General features: G+C 35.6%; 3 protein-coding genes across 8 annotated transcripts in view; 1 reads left to right on the top strand and 2 right to left on the bottom strand.

The window, feature by feature from the left end:
* The first annotated feature begins 566 nt into the window (after positions 1-566).
* LOC106134019 (uncharacterized) lies at positions 567-6,259 on the top strand. Of its 2 annotated transcripts, none has more exons than XM_013333964.2 (2): positions 567-1,832; positions 3,338-6,259. In XM_013333964.2, the coding sequence occupies exons 1-2, from the start codon at positions 899-901 to the stop codon at positions 3,397-3,399; spliced, it is 996 nt and encodes a 331-aa protein (XP_013189418.1). In that variant the 5' UTR covers positions 567-898; the 3' UTR covers positions 3,400-6,259. The 2 variants fall into 2 exon arrangements, with proteins under 2 accessions (XP_013189418.1, XP_060809479.1); XM_060953496.1 differs by having other exon boundaries at positions 609-1,832.
* A 532-nt stretch (positions 6,260-6,791) lies between these two features.
* LOC106133794 (uncharacterized) lies at positions 6,792-8,596 on the bottom strand. Its single transcript, XM_013333627.1, has 4 exons — positions 8,165-8,596; positions 7,941-8,072; positions 7,424-7,579; positions 6,792-7,109 (listed from the first exon to the last, which is right to left on the bottom strand). Exons 1-4 carry the CDS (start codon positions 8,594-8,596, stop codon positions 6,792-6,794), a joined length of 1,038 nt encoding a protein of 345 aa, XP_013189081.1.
* Positions 8,597-9,845: 1,249 nt separating this feature from the next.
* LOC106133823 (discoidin domain-containing receptor 2) overlaps positions 9,846-23,945 on the bottom strand; it is a 66,579-nt gene continuing 52,479 nt past the window's right edge. For 2 of the 5 annotated variants that reach the window (XM_013333656.2, XM_060953587.1), the window contains exons 6-14: positions 22,942-23,234; positions 19,877-20,084; positions 18,648-19,097; positions 18,177-18,334; positions 17,512-17,637; positions 17,020-17,138; positions 15,972-16,223; positions 15,243-15,489; positions 9,846-14,626 (exon numbers count right to left, since the gene is read on the bottom strand). In XM_013333656.2, the coding sequence (XP_013189110.1) occupies positions 14,435-14,626; positions 15,243-15,489; positions 15,972-16,223; positions 17,020-17,138; positions 17,512-17,637; positions 18,177-18,334; positions 18,648-19,097; positions 19,877-20,084; positions 22,942-23,234 (2,045 nt within the window). In that variant the 3' untranslated portion in view covers positions 9,846-14,434. Of the gene's footprint in view, positions 14,627-15,242; positions 15,490-15,967; positions 16,224-17,019; positions 17,139-17,511; positions 17,638-18,176; positions 18,335-18,647; positions 19,098-19,876; positions 20,085-22,941; positions 23,235-23,945 lie in introns of those variants that run through there. The other 3 variants (XM_013333657.2, XM_060953589.1, XM_060953590.1) reach the window with 3 other exon arrangements.

The raw sequence follows: 23,945 nt of genomic DNA, 5'->3' as shown, positions 1-23,945 counted from the left end.
GCTGTTTTACTTAGTTATAACGCATCAAATTGTAATTACAATTTGATTTCACCTTTCCGTATATCGAGGAATCGAGAAAATCTCGCTTGTGTGAAGATATGAAACCGAAACGAATGACGCCAGTCTGACATTTCACTGCGTAGCATTGTTCATAACAAACATTTGATTTCGCCAATATGATAGATTAGTTCAACACTTATATATGTAGACTCATAAAATTTATAAATATTTAACCACATGGTACACGTACAATGAAAACTGATGGCACTTAGTCACTGTCTATAAAATTTACTTTCAAAGTGAATAATATCACACGGCTCGTATGTTAGGTAAGCAGTTCAAAAATATATATTAATACAAGTAAGCAAATATTTTTATTATAACTTTAATATAAAATTTCAAGAATTATTTACCATTTATCTTCTTATTAGTATTCGTGATCCTAATGAACTACGTAATCATGTTTCAGAGTAACAAGTTTATTACACAAACTTTTCTCTTATTTTTATTTAAAATAATTGCTTCGTATTTTCGAGTAAAGCACTAACTGTTCAATTAAAAAAAAAACATAATATTTGTTGATGGCAACATTTTTGTTTTGCTGTTTCCTTTTCCGTTTCTATTCCGCTTTGGTGTGCGTCGATTTATCTTGTTAAATTAATAAATAAAACATTTTAAAGATTTCAAACGTTTTTATGTTCTTTCCCGAACATAAAATTGGTGCCGAAACCCGGGAACATATAAATATAATCTCAAATTTAGTAAAAAACACAAAATTGTTAAAAAATAAAAATCCGACGCCGTGCCGTGCCGCCATTTTTGACGCCATTCAAGGAAAAGCTTTATAAAACACGCATACCAACAATTCGGGAAGCCAAGGCAATATTATAATTATAAAATGGCGCATAAATCTGCGATTTCAAATGATCCAGCATTCCAGAGAACCAAACTAATAGCCCAAATTGGACAATTTAAAGGGCAGCTAACAAGGGCGCAAAAATTCGCCATGGAACAACAAGAACAAGTACTCGTCGATTGCGAATCCATCGAGCTACGAATTAAAGGTCTCCAAGATTCGCTGGTTTCTTATAGAAGCCACAAATTGAGTTTGCAGCTTCTAGATGATAAAATTGACGACTCTAATTTTGAGGAGGATGACTTAGAAGAACTGTGCTTATTTACAATAAGCAGCATGAAGAAAATATTAAATTCTGCGAAGGGGCCTGAAAACCACAATAGCACGATTTTTAAGGATACCACGCCGGAGTATAGCGCCATGACCAGGAAGTTACCTCAGCTTGAAATACCATACTACGATGGAAAGGATGTGGTGCAGTACAAAACCTTCATGGATATGTTTATGGCAGTAATCGGTGGTGATACTAACCTTGCTCCTATACAAAAGCTATTCTATTTAAGAAAATATTTGAAGGGAGATGCGCTAATGCTGGTTGAAGGTCTACCTCTAGTAAATAGCTCTTATGATGATGCATTAAGGTTGCTAAATAATAGATATGACAATAAATGTATTCTAGTAACTCATCATATTAATAAGCTGCTAGACATACAAGCAATCTCTAAAGGTACTGCGCAGAACTTAAGACAGTTTGTTTCATCAGCTCGTCAACTACTAGGAGCTTTAAATGGGCTTGGTCAAAAGACGGAGCATTGGGACATGATAGTTATTACCATTTTAATGAGAAAGTTAGATTCTTATTCTTGCAGGGCTTACTTTACAGATAGAAACCAAGATGCCTTACCAACCTTGGATGATTTTTTCAAGTTTGTGGAGAAGAGAGCTTTGAGTTTTGAAGAAAGTCAGCATTCAGAAGGTAAGTCTCACATTCTTTCTAAACCTCATGTCTCAAATCATGCAAGTACATCCCCATCTTGCAAGTTTTGTCAATCACCTGATCACAAGTTGTTTATGTGTCAAAAATTTCAATTATTAGGCATTAATGAGAAGCTAGAATTTGTTGAAAACAATAAACTGTGTAAGATCTGTCTTAACCTTCATAATAATAGATGCAAGTTTTTCTTTAAATGTGGTATTTGTAAGAGTAAGTCGCATCATACAGTATTGCATGAGGATGATAAGGTGTGCTGTCAAAATAGTGCTTCTTATGGGAGTATGGTGTTGTTGCCTACAGTCAAAGTTAAGATTTTTAAAAGCGATGGTTCCTTTATATTAGCAAAAGGTCTTTTGGATTCTGGGTCTCAGATTTCATTTATTTCTTCCGATTTAATGTGTGAGCTAGGTTTGCCCACATTCAAACATGAAGTTAATGTATCAGCCTTAGGTCAAAAACAGCAATTAATCACCAAGGCTGCGAATATTATGTTAAATTCATTGCACAATGATTATATATGCAATGCAATGTTTTCTGTGGTAGACAATATAACTACCTATCTGCCACAAAACAAATTCAACTTAAAAGATATAAATTTGCCAGACAATATTAACTTAGCTGATGATGAATTTAATATACCAGGCCAAATATCTTTCCTTCTCTCCTCTGACATATTCTTTAAAATTATGTTACCGGACAAAATTGAATTATGTGAAGGAAATTTATGTCTGTTATCAACTAAGTTTGGCTATGTTCTTTCTGGAAATATAAAAAGAGACGATATTTGTCTTGTCAATTATAATGAAAACCCTGTTGTTTTAAATGCTATTTCTAGTAATAATGAGAGTGTAGATTCCCTCCTTCAAAAATTTTGGGACGAACAACATATTCCTGAAATTGAGAAAGAGGGTATAGCAAAGACCGAAGTGTGTGAAGCCGAATTTAAAAATTCGGTACAGATAATCGATAATCGATTTCAGGTGCGGTTGCCACTCAAAATACCAATCGAAGATTTAACATTGGGAAACTCATTCAATTTAGCATTGCAACGATTAAATAGTTTAGCGAAAAGATTTAGCAAAGATCCTGAACTAAAGAAGAATTACACTAAGTTTATTCAGGAGTATTCTGACCTAGGACATGGCAGGTTTATCGATTTAGCATCATCAAAGATGCCCATCGATCAATATTACTTTATGCCCCATCACCCTGTCATAAGAGAGCATAGTCAGACAACCCGTCTCCGAGTTGTTTTTGATGCAAGTGCCAAAACAAGTTTAAATTTAAGTCTTAATGATGTTCTTTATAATGGGCCCACAGTGCAAAGGAAGTTGTTCGAGATATTAGTATTATTTCGCTCATATGAATTTGTAGCTTTGTGTGATATCCGTCAAATGTATAGGCAAATAAGAATTGATCCTTCACAAAATCATTTACAAAATATCCTTTGGAGAAGTAATGTTAATGATCCATTATTGTGCTTGCAGCTTCAAACTGTTACATATGGTGTCAGGAGTTCCAGTTTTCTCGCCACGCGATGCCTGGTTGAGCTAGCAATAAGGTATGGAGACAAGTATCCATTAGCAGCCAGCGTGTTGTTGAATAATACCTATGTCGATGATTGTCTTTTTGGGTCTTACAGTATTGAGCAATTAAAGCAGGTATGTAATGAATTAATTACTTTATTAAGGCTTGGAAGCTTTGAGCTACATAAATGGAGCTCAAGCAGCAATAAGGTATTGTCTGATATTCCAAAGGATAAGCAAGTATTTTCTGAACATCATCAATTTGATAACAATGAAGCTGTTTTAAAGGCTTTAGGATTATCTTTAGATATGAAAAATGATCAATTTAGAATATGCAAGCCAGAAGGTAAACTCCCTAAAGAGTGGACGAAACGAACTGTCTTAAGTTGTATTGCGACATTTTTTGACCCTTTGGGCCTCGCTGGCCCTATTGTCACAAAGGCAAAAGAATTTATACAAAAACTATGGATTGAAAAACTGTCTTGGGATGATCCACTACCTGATAAATTGTTATTATCTTGGAATAATTTCTTTTGTGATTTAATGAATATGGATCCCCTTATAATAGACCGAAATCTTAAAATATGTAATGCTGACCATGTAGATCTAATTGGCTATTGTGACGCATCAAATATTGCATTTGGCAGTTGTGTTTATATAAGAGCTATACATGGAAAAATGGTGCATGTATCATTAGTTTGTAGTAAATCAAGAATTGCCCCTGTTAATGCAAAAATATCCATACCGAAACTAGAGTTAAATGGTGCAGTATTGCTGGCCAAATTGTTTAAGAAAATATTATCATTATTTCATAATGTTAATTTTAGATATAAGTATTTGTTTACTGATTCTCAGATAGTACTTTGGTGGTTGAAATCTGATAATAAGCCACAATATATTCAAAATAGAGTACATACTATCAATGAGTTAACGAAAGAATGTAATTGGTTTCATGTTAATGGGTCAAACAATCCGGTTGATTGCTTGTCTAGGGGTTTAAATCCCACTCAATTGGCTTCTTGCCAAATTTGGTGGCAAGGGCCACAAGAACTTTATGATGTAAATTTCATTCCCAAAGAAATTAGTTTAAATAAGGTTATATCAGACGATATTGATGATCTCAATGTTGTTAATTGTAGCATACAACAAGAAATGTTTCCTATTTCAAATGTATCAACGTTAACTAGGTTGCAACGTATATATGCTTATGTTCTTAGATTTATAAATAACTGTAAACTTGCCAAAGATGATAGGAATTTAAGAAATCTCACTGCTTCTGAAATTAGATACTCAATGTCACGCTTGATTGTGTACATTCAATCTTTACACTTTAATCAAGAACTTAAATGTATGGCAAAAAACATACCTATAAAAACAAATGTTAAATCTCTTAATCCTTTCTTAGACAAATTAGGGATAATGCGCGTTGCGGGAAGGTTGGAAAATGCCAATGTGCCTTATAATCAAAAGTATCCAATAATTTTACCAAATAAATGTCATTTTACAACACTTATCATACGCAATGAGCACTTGTCACTATTGCATTCAGGATTAAAATTAACTTTGTCTAGTTTAGTGCAAAGGTATTATATTGTAAGTGCAGTAAGAGAAATAAAAAAGGTAGTTCATAGATGTACCATATGTTTCAAATTTAGAGCAGAACGGGCTAGCCAATTAATGGGATCACTACCTGGTGCTCGAATTACTCAGGATAGGGTGTTCAATCAGATTGGAATGGATTATTGTGGGCCATTTCAAATTAAACAGTCAACTCTTCGCAGATCCATTATTAGTAAAGGCTATGTGCTAGTAATAGTTTGCTTTGTAACTAAATGCATTCATTTAGAGTTAGTATCTGATCTCACTACTGAATGTTTTTTGGCAGCTTTTAAAAGATTTTGCTCCAGGCGAGGAATCCCAGCTACCGTTTTCTGTGATAATGCATCAACTTTTAAAGGTGCTAATAATAAGTTAAGGCAATTATATCTTTTGAATAATTCTCAAGTCCACAAGGACAATGTTTCAGATTTTTGTACAACAAGGGGAATTGAGTTCAAATTCATTCCATCTTATAGCCCTACTTTTGGAGGACTTTTTGAAGCTTCTGTTAAACTTTTTAAATACCATTTTAAGCGCGTTATTGGAGAAATTTGCTTCACATATGAACAGTTCTACACATTAATGGTTCAAATTGAGGGAATATTGAACTCAAGACCTTTGACATCATTATCACAAGATGTTAATGATTTTTCTTTTTTGACTCCGGCTCATTTTTTGTGTGGAGCTCCAATAAATAGTATTCCTGAACCAGATTTGACCTCTAACAGTAACACAAATATTTTGAAGTTCTGGAGAAAATGTACAAAGATCCAACAGGATTTTTGGAAGGCGTGGCATAAAAATTATTTGTCTCAGCTTATATCACGGCCCAAATGGCATAAGGCTAAGCAGAATATTAGAATGGGGGATTTGGTTTTATTAATTGGAGATAACTGCTCTCCACTTAAATGGCCTGTTGCTAGAGTCATAAATTTATATCCAGGCTCAGACGGTAAAGTAAGAGTAGTGGAGGTCAAGTATGGTCAGAGTGTTCACAAACGAGCCATAAACAAGGTAGCTGTATTGCCAATTTATGATGATTAATAAGTTTAATATTAAGAATATATATGTGAACGCTAAGTTTATTAGTTTATAATTCAGGAGCGATTAGTTTTATTTTTTTGCAAGGCTCCTCGCCAATTTATGTTCAATTAAAAAAAAAACATAATATTTGTTGATGGCAACATTTTTGTTTTGCTGTTTCCTTTTCCGTTTCTATTCCGCTTTGGTGTGCGTCGATTTATCTTGTTAAATTAATAAATAAAACATTTTAAAGATTTCAAACGTTTTTATGTTCTTTCCCGAACACTAACATAAGCCTCTTATTTAGATTGGCTTTATGATTGCAATAACGTTTCTTGAAAATAGATTTAAGTGTTATGTACAACTGTTATAGCTAGGATGATTCATGAGACCCATCGAATTCATATCCGATGAGCGTCATAAATGTAGCCTCTTCCGCATCAAAACTAAAATAACAAATTATTTTCGTAATTAATGAAACCCCAGTACAAAAAAATCAGGACCAAAAAGATATAAGACTTGTATAAAAGTCTTACAAGAGGTTATTTATCGAAAATTTTGTGTTATAAGGTGCTTTTACGCCATTTGATTAAATTATCGTGCCGATCTATGAAAACCTATTCAACTTCGTCATACAATTAGGTAAAATCTCCTATGGATTGATAATGATGGACATTAATCTTCTAACACATCTTATAAAATTATACGTTATACAGGCACTGTTTAAATATATATTTTTTTAATTTATCAATAAATTAAAAATAATCAAAACAGGTTTACCCCGATTAGACATTTACTCGGAGATGTCTTCGGACAAATCATCTCGGATTTTAATTTTATTTTTTGTTTGTCTGCGGGTGTAACCAGAATCGTTTCGTTCTTTGATGGCACCCTTGCCCTCCGTGGACTTAACTTTGGATCTCGAGTTATATTTTTTCTTCAAGGATTCTTCCTTAGCCTTTTTATGTTTGCGTAATACCCGCGCGTGTGCTTCAGTGGCAGTTATAACTTTGTTCTCTTCTTCAGTCGGTATCTCCCGTTTTAGAGCGCTCTTGAAAGTTTGTCCGCGACTCGGCTCGTGCAGGGAGAATGTAATCCTATCGTGGTGAATCTGCATAAGATATAAAACACTGTTAGAAATCACGTTATAGCAAATCCAACTGATTGAACTGTAGTCCACCAAACAAATGTTTGACCCAGTATAAAAAGGAATGTTCGTAAAAATGTAAGTTTTCTAATCTAATGTTCTATTCAAGCTTATTAAACAAAGACCTCTTTATCATAACTAATCTACACCAAATATGCTCATTTCAAAAACTTTCACAAGTTTCGACAAGCGTCAATTTACTAGGTGGGCATTATTACAATAGCAAAATAGATAAATAATAAAACTAGAGATATTTATTTCAAACCCGCGATACTCACCCTATACTCAACGGTGATGTAGCATTCCTCCTCGTCTTCGCAGACCAAAGAGTTGACGTCAGCTGGCTTGGCGGCGTTGGCGGGGCGGCGCCCTACGCGTGAGAACCGCCACAAAGACCGAATTCGGGGGCCGCACGAACGCACTATATCGCTAACCTGGAGAACACAGCTGAATTAATTTGAAATCAGCTGAATGTAGGTGACAATATGAGAATCACGTCGATGTATGTCATCGTAAAGTTACTTATTGCGTCCGTTCTGACCATATGCTGTCCTATTGTTGTTCTTTTTTTGTTCAATTCCATTTCTGGCCCATATATGAAATTGAATTATATTTGTTCAATGAACGCAGGTACCTGTCACCGTATGAACGACAGAATAATTCTATATTTGGGTATCAACATTGTAGAAAAGTCTACAAGTCATCTCTCTGCGCCTGTCTCATCAAAGTGTTTATCGATGTAAGACTTGTCTGTCTTGGTCTCATTTTTTATGACAATCTAACAAAAAGTGGTACCTTCATCTGTTCTCCACCATCGCAAACGCCGTTGGTGTGAGGTTCAACACCGAAGCTGTTGATACAGGCGCGGTCATCGGGCATCAGAGAATCGATTTGGAAGGCGCACTTCGGCGGGGCGTCCGTTCGCTCCTGTGTACAGCCAAAATAAAAGTGAAAAGCAAGTAATTTCATACCTGGTATAATAATTCAAAATTAGATAGATACAATAAAGGTTGTCTCACCCATCCGATTTCATCACAATGTTTGGGCTCGTCGAAACATATAAAATAGTTGGTTGCTTTGGAACCGTCGGTCCTCTTCTCGGTTGACCAAGTGTACCAGTTCTCTCCAAATTTGAACATGCTATTTATATGGTTTTGCCGATATATCAATGGGAAAATCATTTCGTTCGGATGCATTGACCGCGGCTTCTCCGTAGTTTTAATTTCTTCCTCGAACTCAATTTTATCCTCTACGTGTTTTCGGGAACTTCTCCAGAAAGGCATCATGGTCGCGTCGCCGGACACTTTCTTGGGCCACGATTCTGTTCGCGCCAAGTCCTCCTCCTCTATCTTAGAATCTTCTTGGTCGGAATGCATAACTACCTTCACCTTTACAGCAACAACCATTTGTACCAGATATATTACCAGCACGACCCCACTAATTCCCCTCATTGTGCTGAATGAAATCTAGCACATAAAATATGAACGCTTTCCGAATTCAGCCGAAGGAAGTTGTCGTTAGGAAGGCTGATAAGAATATTTATAAATATTGAACACAAGCCAATAGGAAAGCAAAAGAACTATGCAGCTTGTTGATTTTCACTTGTTTGACTTGAAAATAAAGGCAAGCACACAAGATATCTAAATTTTAATATCATTTCCTGGGGGTCTCTCTTCTATTGGGGTCCCATACTATAGGCACGTATATTGCAGTGGTTTAGTCCGTACTCCGTATGGTAAAAAATAACAGGCAGTCAATTTATGCAAATGTTAATATCCTGATGCGATTAATTACGACAGTCGGTCATTCGTTTGCTTTGTTTATTCTAGGTCACATCTGTTCCCATTCCACTCTCAGGTCTGTAGATTGTGAAAGGGGTATTTTTGTATGTTATTCAGTGTTTTGGTTTGTATTGATACCATCATAATGTCATAGAATTTCGGCTAAATAACTAGTTTTAAATTTGAGTCACTGACGAAACATGCACTAGCGAATATAAAAATATTTCCTACGTCAAATAATGCACATTTAAAATATTGGTTATGCAATTAAACACGTTACGTTATCACGTTTTTGTGAAGAGAAAATGTATAGGTACTATTCATACCACGTGTTCAATGCGAAATTTTATGAAGCAGATTATTACGTTCAATAACTTATTGTAACTATATCGTACCAGTCCATAGATCGTAGCTAAAATACTATTTTGTTCTATGATGATGTCAAAATAGGACTTTCGTTTACAAATAATTTGTAAGTTTTTGTTCAGCAGCGTTCATTCCATCATCCCCTGCCCCCTTAGCATGGCATGCACGGGTAAAGCTATCACTTTTTCGCTTTTTAATATGAGGTGAAACGGGACAGCAATTGTTTAATTCCTTGCTACGGGGCTGAACACTAGGAACAAAATAATAGTAAGGTATTCAGGGTGAAAATAACACTGTATGTACAGTTTTATACACACCAGTAGCTACGAACAAATATCCATCAATGACATTAATAAGATTAAGAAAAAATTGGTCTCCCCATAAAGTGTGAACACAGCTGAATCTGATTTTACCTGAAATGATTTATTTTTATTAGTTGTCCACCATAGCAAAGCGTAATGTCAGATTTAAAAAGTTCTTAGTTGTGAAGACTATACAAGTTACTTACTTGTTGAATTAAAAAAAAAAGATTTGTTTTAGATTATTGCTTTTATTCGGGTACAAAGATGTAGAGTACAAAATAAAAATACTGCATTTGGTATCCACCTTTTTCATAAAACTTTTGATTATGAAAATTAAGCATTTCGACAAATACATGATTTACATCTATTAAAATAAAATTAAAGCATAAGTTTTATACTAGACTAATTAATTATTTCTTTATCTAAATAGAGATAATTGTATAATCGTATAGTACAAATAAGAAAGCGAGTGAAGTTTGGACCATTGTTAGGAATTTTAAGTTTTCCATAGTGCAGATATATTACACATCAGCATAAGAATTCGTATTTACAAGATACATTATAATTTCGTTCTAATGTGATATTTCGTCATAGCATTAGGGGTAAGAATAGCATCACTAAGGCAGAGAGGGTGTTATTGTACATTATTATTAGTGCCTAACATTATCACTAACGACTATCTATCATTTAGATAGTAATTAACGAAGAAAATAAGGCGAGCTTTACGAAATTAAACGCGTAACTTTAATTGCTACTTAGAAAATAATTAGACCTCTATGTTTCGATTAGCCTAGTAAACATTGGTTCCGTCTGCGCAGAGGTACCGCAGCGTAAAAAGCGCGACTTGTTTAATAAATACATTATAACTTACATGATAATTTTTGAGAAAAACCTATACAATCAGAATATAAAGTAAAAGTTTTAAAGTCGCATAAAAAAATTGAAATATTGAGAAAAAGTGAACTTTTTAATTTAGATTACTCAATGAAAGTATTACCTGGAAGAAAAGGTAATTGACATTTTATAACTAGCAAATTCATATAAATAAAATCAATTGCAACTACATGTCATAGATGGTAACAAACAATTTGTGAGAATATAAATTACAAATATACCATCATTAAGATACCATTTATACATCTTATTCAATTTTTATTTATATATAAAACCTTAAATCCTAATACTACATTAATAACATAATTATGCTTGTATTGTCGTAGTTTGCAAGTGAGTTCTGAAAATAGAAGTGCTTATACTAGCCTATAAAACCTGGATCTACACGGATGCTTCAAACGTACATTAGGTGGAATCAAGTTAAAGCTGTAACAATCTTAACTACGTGGAAAGTCTGCGTTCTTTACGCTACAGTAGCACAATATTAAGTAAAACATTTCTACTTTGCATTTCTATTTAAACGCCTTAAACCTAGGTGCTTACTTATTAGGCTCAGAGATTAAGCCGTAAGTTTCGGTCCACGACAGAGAAAATAGAGCTAATGATACACTATAAGCTTACATATCCTGTCAACACGATATAAGCAAAAATAATTTCATATTCTCTTTTCGATATTAGAAGATATCAGTGTTCAAGTTTTGCTACTCGTGTTAACAGGCTTTACACGCAGCTACACAAGTTGGCAATATATTTTTTCTTAACCCTATAAATGCCGAATTATTGAAGATCGGCATCTTAACAAATATACTTATATTTAACACTGGTAGTCTTCAAGGAGAAATAGTTTCTATTTATATATAAAATGCCGATTTCTAATGATCAAACGGTGTAATAAACGTTATTATCATTTGAGCTTTTATTTGCACCATAACGCTATGTCTAATAAATAAAGTAAGTAACAATTTAATTAGCTTTAAATTACGAAGTACAATTAATAAGTACTATATAACTATCATTATTTTTGGTATTTCAATGTTCCATGCTGGCAACACCAGCGTGTGTAGCTGCGGGCAACACTAACGCGACAGGAGGTACACTATCTAATCGCGCGCAGTCGTATTGTCTGAACTGTATACTCCACGGCAAACTACGGAAAATAGACAACTTTTCAACTATTTAATTACTTCTAACAAGATTTATTCGATTCAGTTGCAACTATAACTAACAGCTTATCATATATTATTACTAATTTATGTTTTGTGAAATGTGATTATGAAAATAAATGACTATGGATTGGTAACTTTACCTAGTGCTACACCGGACTTGCCTGTCTGCGCTTCAATTATTTACTATTCCTACGTTTAAAATTTATCTATGTATAGTGCACGTTTATAATTAATAAAAAGGAGATGTGGTGTATTTTACTCAAAACTTTATATCACTGCACCATTAAAAGTGTATGTATACTGTCCTACAGCGGGAAAAGCTAACTAGACCCCATTAACAAAATTCTTGCTAAAAACATGTCATTCAGCTTTAGACCCTTGTCCGACGTACAAAATGATATGTAAACCACTTCTTAAACTATCATATGTATGGCCATTTTTACTCGTTGTACTTCGAAGATCTTTATTATTTATTAAATATCGTGTGAATTAAATTTAAATTAAATGATTGAGCTTAGCGGTGTCGTGTGATTTGTGAACTTACGAATAACTTATTCTAAAATTATTATTATTCAAAATACATGACATATAAATAACGACGGAAAAGTAATTCATTGTATGCTTATAAATAGGCCGTGTGTTACCTTATATTTAATACCATCACATTTATTTACTGCCTTTGTGGTTTAGGACAAGGGCTTAAAGCGGGTTGAATTAACAGAGGCAGGCAAGATAGGTGTGTAGTCGAACACACGAGATAGCTCTGAGGAAGTGTAGGAAGATCTGATTACATATGTCTATTATACGTAGCTCACGTGAAAACAATATTAATAAAACAATAAATCTATACATCGTAGCGTAATGTATCATCACGATTTTTTTTCTAATTTACACGAGCTTATGAATGTTCTAAAGAAGTATAAAGTTATTAACATAAACACATTATCAAAACAGTCTTGCACTTGAAGAAAATAGCGGGGAGGAATCATATATTCGTGGTGTTTAAAAAAAAAATTGAAGCTTATTTTCCCGCCAAAAATTCATAACTTAAAATTGCACCTTCAAAATATTGGCCAATGGAAAAAACAACATTAGTATCCCATGTGTGTAAGCTCGTGTAAGTTTGCAATCAGAGTAAAGGAAAATCTATATAAAAATAATAGCAATGTCATAATTCAACATGTAGTATAAATATAAATAAATTCGCACCATGAAAACTGCAGTAAAGTATAATAATACATTCATACAATGTAAAATAAATACACGTAAACTTATAACTTTTACAACGATCACACGTTTAAGGTAAGTGATTTAAAAAAATAATAATCACATAATAGGATTATTGACAACGATTTAATCTAGGTTAATCATTGATAGAGAATTTCTCAGTCTTTACAACAGTACTTATAGCCTTTAAAATATCGAGTCAATGTTAAAAATAACGACAGTCAAGCTCTCAGCGAAGAATTAACTCAATACAAAAAGTATCGTGACAAATTGAGAACCTCTTTATTTTGAAGTAGGTAGAGAATTGTAGTATGTCACGCTACGATGACAGATCGCTGCGTGCGCGTACGCACAAACAAACGCCCAACGTGAGTATACGCCTCGATAAATTTCGGAGCAAATGTTGAGTTCCGTCGCTATGGTCACTCGTAATTGGTTTTCGATTTAACTAGATTAACTACACGTTTATGTATATATTTATATGTTAATAACTATTTAACTCGTTACTATTGATACATAGATTTAATAACAACAAAATTGTCATTGAGCCTACTGAGCTGAACGTGGCCTGTCAGTTTTTCAGGACTGCTGGCTCTGTCTACCCCGCAAGGGATATAGACGTGATGGATGGACCGACAACAACGCTATTGTATAAATCGAAAACCAATCGAAATCTTACCAAGGATATATGCGACTTTATTTAAATTTAAAAAGATCGCATATATTCCACTTCATACAAATCGTATTCTAGAAATACACGCATATCAGAAACATTGAAAACCTTTTTTTATTGCAACATAAAAACATGTACAAGTTCTGTTACACAGGTCACAATTTAGAAAAGATCGCACCATGGTCTTTCTTGTAAAATTACGAGCGACACCCCCACTCACTTGACAGTTAAAAAACAAATTGCAAAGAAACAATAGAAAAAAGAATAGGACCGCTCTATCTCTTATCTAAGGATGTCATAAAAGGCGCTTAAGGGATAGGCTTGTAAACTTGGGATTCTTGTTTCCGGCGATGGGCTAGCAACCTGTCACTATTTGAATTAATTCTATCATTAAGCCAAACTACAGATAAACGTGGCCTATTAGGACACTACAAAAAAAATGTTTGCAATTAATTATGATTATGAAGTACCTACAGAAACAATTTTTTCTGATTCAATATAGATCTTATAGTACTGATATGGCTATTAGAGTTAAGTATAATGCTCTCACTGATTTGAATTAATGTATCAGTTATTATAAGACCACACAAGAATAAGATATTACACAGACCCTTCAATATAAAAATGACCCAAAATGCTGAAAACTGGATTGCTAATTCTGCTCATAATTAGTCGGTTACACATTCAGATACCTAAAATTGCAGGTTTTATGGAGGTTACCCTCACCGTAAGAGTTCAATGTACAACCAAATATGCGTGTATCACCCACGAATACCTAAAACCTAGTGACCGCTTCGTTAAAACAGTTGCACTCTCAACTTTTGCCCCGTCGGCTTTGCTAATACACGCCCGGCATGTTCGGGCATGCAATTCGCCAGGATCACGTGGTCGCGTAGTTCAGACTTTTCCTTTGTAGGAAAAGGTGTATTTCGGCGAAAGTCGGGCGGTCCAACTCGTCTCGCCGCCAACATTCGCACATGATGTCGTAGAGGTCGCGGGGAAGCCCCGGAACCCGGTCCATGACCTCGAACATGCCGTCGTCGGCTTGAAGGTGCGTCAGGTTTTCTAGTACCTGGGTAGAGAAGTGTTATGTTTAGCAAAAAGGGAATTTAATTATTTAAGAGATCCGATGGTATTCCGAGCAATAATATTCCGTTTACATTACAAACTAAAAAATACATCAACTGGTAATCAGTTCACGAGTCAATCATGATATTAGAAATGATATCGAACACAGAAACAGACATAATTCAGATAATATTAGTATGAACATAACACAAAAAGAAATTAAAAATTGTGTTCCATTAATTATTTCCATAATTCAAGTTAGAAACATAATTTCGCTACAGCAACGCTTAAATAATTCGCAAGCTTTTCGTACAATAATAACTCGTTCCTCAAGTTTTACATTTCGCCAATATTCGGCAAGATTAAGCCATAAATCCACATGGCATTAGTCGCGGTTGCATCCTAACCTCGCTGAAGAAGAAACTTGGAACCATCAATGACCATGATCTTGGATTGAGCAAGTCAGGTTTTTACACAAAGCGACTTCAGTCTGACCTCCACAATCTCTGCAAGAACGTCACCCATATTGGATCATGCGTACAAATCCAGTAACCTGAATCAACAGGCCATATAGTCTGCATTTAATTGTAAATCACTACATTAGAATACATTTTACATACCTCAGCTTCCGTCATATGTTCATACGGCCTCCGCCGGCAAAGCGTGAAGATCTCATGTAGAGTGACTGCGAAGGCCCACACGTCGCTCTTCGTAGTATATTTCCCCCGCAGCACGGACTCCCAGGCCGCCCACCTCAACGGTAGTGGGATTCTGCCATCGACCTTGTAATAGTCGCAAGCGTAAGCCTCGTTGTCTGTGCCGAAGTCGCTTATCTTCACTTGGAAGTTTTTGCCGATTAAGCAGTTCCTGTTGGAGAATTTGGAGCTTTATTTTAGAGTTTAGATTTATTTTATTTTCAGATAAAGTGAGTACTAGAATGCGATATTCTCTTGTGGAAGAACTATGTGAAAATGACATTACAAAACATTATCACAAGTGAGTAACTAAATCAAATGCCTATATTTTAAACATTCTCAACAGAAAAAGGTATACACAATATACCATTCTTACTTCGATACGTTATTTCATTTGCTCAATCAAAAAATATTCTCAGGGATTCGCATGATTTCTTGTTTAAGTTAAATACAAAAATTCTTAACATTGCTGTATTGTTGAACATCAGAGCATTCATGAAAAGTAGTTAACGTGAAAAAAGCGAAAGAGGTATGTGCAGTGATCGTGGTAATTTGAAAGATGTAGCCTCTGTTCTATACAGAAAGCGGTATGATTTGAGTGTGTCAAAATTAAATTTAAATGTATGTTTTATATACCTATATCGAAACACCTACCTAGCAGCCAAATCCCTGTGAACGAAATTCAGCGACTCCAGATACTGCATGCCGGCCGCTATTTGCGTCGCCACGTGCAGAAGCGTGGGCGTCGACTGAGGCGCGGCGGTCCTCAGGAACGCGCACAGATCGCCCAGCTCCAGGTATTCCAGCACCACGGCCAGTGGTGGGGTGCGACAGGCGCCCAGCACTCGAGCGAGGTGGGGGGAAGATAACGCGGCGAGGATTCTGACGTCACGCTCGAATTCCTCCCTGTATATTATGTTGCATATGCTCAGTACATGGCCACAGGTCTAAGTACTCGAGTGCCAGTAGTGGGGGCGACGGGCGAAGAGTACACGGGCAAGGTTAGGGGGGAGCAAATTCGGCGAGGATTCTAACGTACCCCTCGAATTGAAGTTTTCAGTTTAAACTATGAGGAAATAATAAGTCGGCAATCTTGCAACCGAATGTTACCATGATCCAATATCTATAAATTAAAAAGGTTGTCGAGTTCGGACGGAAGTCACTCCGTGTAATACCTGGCTTATCCAATACTGGTTTTTAGTCATAGACGCATCCCGAACTTCTTTGCAGAGACGCAAATTGGTTACAACATCACTGCACTGATAGCTAAGATCATAAACATATTACGAGTATTGACAATTTGTTACAGTATTACCACTTTTAAAAATAACACCGATGTACTTTTTTTTGAGCAGTATTCAAACTTTGGTATGCACGAAAATATTTGAGCTTATCGGCATATCAGACAGAGCGCGCTTCTAGAACCCGCAAACTGATGTGTAAGTGAGATAGAAGAAGACATTTTGTTTTTTGGATTTTAAGTTTAATATGTTTTGTAGCTATTTTATTCAGTTATCATTCTGCGCCGTCAGATATTACCGAAAAGTGCTAGTACTGTAACCCAATAATTTTACATAGATAATAACATAACTCCTACCATATAAAATGCCGTAAGATCAAATAAATACATATATAGAGAGAAAGAGACAGATGGTGCAAGCTTATAGTTGTGCTATAAGATTGTCTATAAAGCATCTCATACATGATGTACCTCTCCTTAGCCGTGGCGTCGTGGCACAAGAACTTGACTGCGACTAATCGCTTCTCAGAAGTTATGGTCCCGTTGTATTCTGGCACTCCATCCGCTTCGGCCACGTAAACCTGGTGATAATATTATGAATAGTATAAATAAAACAATATGTACTATAATAAATAATATATAGTACGTATTGTTTTATCTAAAGAAAATATTTTTTTTTGCTGGTAATGAGTTAACTGAAAAACTACTGCATCAATTATGTTTACTTATCAAAAAGGTGTAAATAAATAAAAAAGTTTATTACTTTAAAAATGGTAATCAATTATGGTGACGGGATTTGGGTGGATTAAGGGCTCCTGGTGAGAACCAAGTGTGAGAAGGTGCGATAGTCTGGTACGTACGAATTGTTTCACTTTGTACCAAATGTATACTAGATCAACCGATTTATTTCGTTTCCAATTCTGATAAAAGTTATCGAATGACATGAGTACGAACCGTCCCGAAGCCGCCCTCCGCCAATTTGGAGATCATGCGCAGGCGATGCCGCGGAAACTCGATCACGTTGCTAGACTCCAGTCGCCGCTTCAACTCCAAGAACACTTCTTGTTGGCTCGGCGACTGCTAATGAAAACGTCATGTCATGTTACACAAACTAAGGTTACCACAGAAATAATTTATAGCTCTAAAGCATATCTAATTTTCTATCTGCTTTTCACTTTGGAAAAGTGGATAAGACATATTCCTTGTCAACGTTAGTGGATTATCACACACGGGCACTTTAAGAGACGCTATCCAGAGGACTCCCAACATGGGGTCAACATATAGTAATCAATAAAGTCTACAAAATATTGTGGATTTTTGTGACAGCAGGATAGAGTGATAATTATGACGTAGTTGCGACAGAGACAGACTATAGAATGTAGGCTTTTGACATCTGCCACAGGAATCAAAGTACATATTATATCCCTTAATAATATCATAAAAGTTTTTTGTCTGTTCCGCTTTCACAGCTAAACCTGGACCGATTAAATTTGGTACGCACTTAGTAATAAAAAAACTGAAATTTGGTGAAAATTTGTATAAAAATCAATAATGCTGACCGTGCGTAGCCGAAGCAGGTGGCTAGTATGTACTATAAGTAGCAACATAAAACAGCTTACCCTGTTACTGTGCTTGGATCGTACGGAACTGGCCCTCATGTCGTGGTCTATATCACACATGAGCGCTGTTCCATGCTCAGAGAGACTGTCCAATCGGCGTTTTGTGAGCAGCGGAGCGGAGCTGAGCTCGGGCACTGCGTAGTCGTAGTTGGAGCTGTCTGTGGGCGAAATAGTTAAAAAAGAGATAAAATAAGTCTGGAATATGTTCAATTCATAAATTTAACAAATGTAATATTTAATAAATAAGTAATTATAAATTAATTTTACACATTACAATTTAGCTGTTTAGTTTTAGAATTACAGCAGGACAGATTTATGACTAAGATGTAGGAGCCACAAAGCTAGTATAGTAATTAGTAATCAGTAGTTGCAAGTGTCTAGACTTTTATCCAAATCGGACATTAATAAATCAGTTACCAGGTGAAATACAAAAGAATATGTTGAATTTAAATAAATAATACAAAAACTTACCTGAGAGCGCCGTATTGGAGTCCTTAACGAAGTCTTTCATCTCGAGCAGTACAGTGCTATAGCTAAAATACGGCGCGCACTTCAACGCCTGGTACGGCTCTTGGTACTCGTCAGACTTCACGTCTAAACCGCAGTCTATTATCATTTTGTTATCTGGCAACATCGAGGTGCCGCACGCACTGTACGAGTCCGTCGGCCGTTGAGCTACTATAGTTTTGGCTAGAGGCGACGCGAAACATTTTCTGTGTCTATGTCTATGAACTATGAGGAAAACTGCGACTGCTAGTAATATCACTAATGCGGTTAACACTCCGACTACTATCGCCATGTAGAGGGGATCCTCTTGGTGGGCGGTGGATATGGGCACTTCTTTGTTAGGAGTTGTGAGCTTCGTTTTGTCTTTGGTCAGCGGTTTGAGACTCTCCGGCGTGTAGTTCCCTTGGGCTACGTCTGTAAGAAGATTTGTCACTTTGAACTTTTATTGTCGCTCATGATTAGAAAGTGAATCTGTTTAGAAAGAAAATTTGAATCTGTTTAGAAATGTAAGCGCTAAGCAACATTTCTAAAATGAATCAAATAAAATTTGTAAGTTCTAAATTATAGAAAAAATAAACAGTTACCTATATTATACTATGTGAATAAAGGCAGGTGACAGATGTGGCAACATTGTAATAAATGGTTTATAAAACAAATGCAACGACGTGCAAGGACATTTTTCACAGGGCAAATTGACTGATAACTTTAACTCTACCCGTAATTGCGTATAGTTGAAGAAATTACATGTAAGACACCGTCTAATTGTCTTTACCAGTAAATGGAACCATTTACGACAAAAGATAGGTAATACGAATGGATTTCGACTCGCTGATAGGACCACTGCATAATTTTCTTAGTGGATATAGCTTACTAAATCCACTAAGGAAATAAGCACTTTCACCCGTTGTAACATTATGAAAACGGAACAAGGTAAGGTCATGGAGGTCAGAAGAAAATCGCTTCGTTTAATTTACCTGAGTTACCTGGTCCGTAATCATGAAATGCTAAAATATTTCACGTCTTTATCCCTAACGGGACAGAAAGAACCAACAATTTTAAAGAGACGACAATACCACCTTTGGCTTGCTTAATGCCAATCCATAGCTTAATAAAGTAAATAAACTAGAATACGGACGAATTGAGAACGTCCTCCATTTTTGTAGTCGATTAAAAATATGGAAATGAAAACTCACCCGAATCAAAAACGACCTCGCTGATGAGAATCCAGCGGGCTGAGAAGCGGAGTTCGATCCTAACCCACTTCCCAATACGATGGTGCAGCTTGATGCTCACGTTGCGCGAGGACTCAAAGATCTTGTCCTCGACGTACGTGTAACGGATGGGATCGTTCTGGAAGTGCCGCCCCCCGATAGAGAACGATATTATGGCCTCCGAGAAAACCTGGTGAAGGAAATTGTGGATATATCAATATTGCAATAATCGGACGTAAAATAATCACATGTGAATTATGAACTGAATATAAAATGAGTATATTATATTTGGAGATTGATATTGTTGACAAATTGTAAACTTGTCAATACGATTCACAATCTGTCACTATAGCTTTACGAAGCCGCGGGAAACCGCCAGTCAATTTGTTATAATTGACATAACAATAATAAAAATCTTATATTGTTAATAAGCCTACAAACAAATCCTAATGACAACACCAATAAAACATGGCGATATGCTTAATAAATGTAGTCCAGTGCGCGACACCAGAAGCGTCGGAGGCTTTAACCATTTAACCCCGTCGGTCAACGAGGCCGGAGTCACCCCACAAGAATCCGAGCTTGAATTAACATCTCGATACTTTCAATGATCAAAACGATTGCCCTGATAACACTTCTCATCTGTACTATCCATTATTACTAATATTATAAAGAGAAAACAATTGTCCCATGTTTTATTTGTAATGAATTAACGCAAAATTACTCATAATTAGCAGATCAAACCTTTAGAAGAGTAATAAAGGCTACTTTTTACAGGAGATTCCAATTATCTTATATTTTGTAGAGCAGGTATTGTCACTGCACACCCTGGTGTGGGAATTTCAAATATTAACCACTTCACGGACTTTCGACGTGATGTTCTTTACTTTGAGATTACCAGATGGTGACCCATACCAATTAGTCTATGGTATATGGCAATATAAATGATATAAATTTTTTTTCTAAGCATGTTTTATTAATTAAACGCAGAATTGTGCTTAAAAGGGATTTCTACGTCGACTCTGTGATAAAAAAAAAATTACGATCGGTCGCATCAAGCCTGAAAATGTCGTATGTCGCTAAGAAAATAGTGGTGCACTTTTAAGGGATTTGAAATTACGATCTTTAAATGAGAAAAGGCTTTACGGTGCCTGCGCGCCTCTCACACAGCCCACCTTGGGAAATTGGACCTTCAGTAAACACGCACTGTAATAGAATAATATAAACTAACTTTTTTGTAAGTAAAACCTAGATAGTAAAAAATACTTTTATTCTTTTAGTGTGTGTGTCTGTGGCTGATTATAACTATATACAATTAAATTAAGAAATTAAACTCTGATCACTAGATACCTCTATTTATTTATAACAAACTTTAACTTTGAATGATGGAAACAATAAATGATTTTATTCGATTAACTTCTTTAGAAAGAATAAAATGTTTATGGTCTGAAAGACACCAGATTTTTTTTTGCTACTACAAATAACAAAGACATGCGTCAGTAATAACCGTTTAACTGTGCCGCTCTGTCAACTCACAAGTACATAAGCTTCCTTAATTAACGACGCGTCCCGATATCATTAATCTGGCAGAGGTACATTTATCAAAATTATTCTGTCGCATGTAACGGAATATTAGCGCGTCAATTGTGACACCGCTTTGTCTCGAGACTTTCGCTGATACAAATGAAATGCTCCTGTCCAAATATTATTAGGCATATTTAAACAACCATAAGTATCATTAATTGCAAAGAAAAAGTAATTTAATTTGCTATCATGGCTTTAAAGTTTGAAACAGAGGTAATTGTAAAAAGACAATAAGTCACTTGGTGAGTTAAGCAAGATTTGATTCAATTTAAGAAACATTCTGTATCAGAACCAGCTTGGTACAACCATAACCCAAGTTCTGCTCAAATTATAGAAATTGATAAGTAATCTAAATTAACATCATTAAAACATCCGTGTTATTATAAAGTGTGCTTCTGGAGTTAATAGGAACCCGTTGAAAATTTAATGGACAATTACGAGAATTTGTAATTTTGTTAATCGTTTTATTGAATTATGAACGCAGTGATCTTTATTTACTTTGTTTAACGGATATTTAAAATAAAAAGATATTATATTTACTAGATTCAAAGAAAATTATTTACGCACACAACACTGTTTTAATAACAACTGGGTAATATCACACGATAGGCTCAACTTTGTGATATCCGTCATAGCTTTTCTTTTTTAATTTAAAAAGTTCTGTTGACTTGACATTACACTGAACAAAGCAGCCGCTTTATCAAAGTAATTTGTTCTGTAACTTTGTGAGTTTCCAGCGGTTTATAACTCATTAAAGAAATAAAGCAAAACAGTACAGGACTGAGATTTGTATATTTATAATTTTATCGCAACTGATGACGTTAAAAATATTCCGTTTCATAAATATTAAATCTGCATGATTTGAAATGGAGTTATGAATATCTGTGAAATGAACGATTGTAGGCATTCTTTTTGTTTACAGGCAATATAAAAAACTCGCAAAATGCATATGTATTAAAAAAATTGTCAGATGGATACGAAAGTCGGGAAATGCAAAACAACGACCTGTAATAATAAAAACATACTTTCATCCCACTCTTACTATTTTCACAAGAAAAATTTTGCTTTGCATTCGTTCCCAAATCTGACACCTGACTTCTTACGTGCCCGCTATTTTCCTAAAGTTGACTGGCAGAGAGTGCTTTTAGCGTTAAGTTCACAAGACGTAGCTTTCAGGCTCGATAAGAATTTTATATAAATACATACATACATAAAATCACACTTCTTTCTCGGAGGGGTAGGCCGAGACTACCTTTCCACTTGTCACGATCCATGTCTTCTTCTTTATATACCTTGTGCCAGGACGTAACTGATCCAAGGTACGTTCGTCTAGGCCCATCCATTCAACGAATCCCATTAACACTCCTCTTGTATACTTGCTCAGTCCACGGCTCATTCATTCCCTTCACATAACCATAAACATTATAATATTTCTTTCAAAAAAGCGAAAAAAAAAAACTCACCTGCACATCCCTCATGAACTTATTATTGCAGAAGAGATGCACAGCGCTGAACTCCCTCACTTTATCAAACTCGAAAGTGATAACGGGAGGGGTTGTGGAGTCATTTCTCCAGCCGACCCAGGCGGAGTTCTTCGCGGCCTCCCTGATCTCGTCTCCGCCGAACTGACCGTCCACCAGCTGCCCGAGACCCCCTTTGAGCTCATCACCCCATTGCCCGTCGTAGATCATGTCAGTCAGTTCTACTCCGTTACTCTTCTTGTTGCCCTTCGGCATAGAGTACGCGACTATGCCCACTGAAAACAAAACAACATGTTATTAACAAAAAAATTGAGCATGTGAATAAAAATAGGCATGGTAACTATACTTGCTGCCCTATTCAGTATACGATTATGATCACTAAATATTAAACAAAATATGTTCATATGACAAAAAAAAATACTATAGATAATGGCTTTTAGAACGGCCCTTTTATTGAACATAAATTCTGATGCAAATATCATTTTACGAGTAACGAATTGACAATCGTTAAATGCGCATGCGAGTAATAAAATTCCCTTGAACCGGGTCTTATCGGACGCAATCTTCACGTTTCTACCTATAAAGTGAGAGTATCATGAACATTTTCTATAAATTTAATAGTGCCCAATAAAGTCAGCCGTGTTAGAAATGCGTGACCACGCGCGTACCCAGAACAAAATGCAACAAATCAATAAAACGCTACGTCGGCGAATTTCACAAAAACATGCGCTCACTTGGAAATGCAACTAACGTGTTTGCGTCGCGACAACCACCACTGAGGGAATAACAACACCAACTTTGCTAATAAATTTCATGTATATTATATAAGGCATGTGTCAGATATGAAATTTATTTATATTCCGCGCGCACCTGCAGCCGGGCAGATTTCTTGCACAACGCACCGTGTTTTGCTTGTACTATGAAAACAATAAGTCGGCCTATACGATTACAAACATACCCTTCTTTGTCAGAGAGCAATAATAGGG

The sequence above is a fragment of the Amyelois transitella genome, chromosome Z (assembly GCF_032362555.1).
Source record: "Amyelois transitella isolate CPQ chromosome Z, ilAmyTran1.1, whole genome shotgun sequence".
Classification (NCBI taxonomy): domain Eukaryota; kingdom Metazoa; phylum Arthropoda; class Insecta; order Lepidoptera; family Pyralidae; genus Amyelois; species Amyelois transitella.
The sequence above is the reverse complement of the archived record's forward strand: the minus strand, read 5'-3'. Positions and strand labels throughout refer to the sequence as shown.

Coding starts and splice junctions, on each gene's coding strand:
- LOC106133794 (XM_013333627.1), bottom strand. CDS start 8,596: ATGAGGGGAATTAGTGGGGTCGTGCTGGTAATATATCTGGTACAAATG. Junction 8,073..8,164: donor ATTGTGATGAAATCGGATGG/GTGAGACAACCT, acceptor GGCTGTACACAG/GAGCGAACGGACGCCCCGCC. Junction 7,580..7,940: donor ATGGTGGAGAACAGATGAAG/GTACCACTTTTT, acceptor TGTGTTCTCCAG/GTTAGCGATATAGTGCGTTC.
- LOC106134019 (XM_060953496.1), top strand. CDS start 3,686: ATGAAAAATGATCAATTTAGAATATGCAAGCCAGAAGGTAAACTCCCT.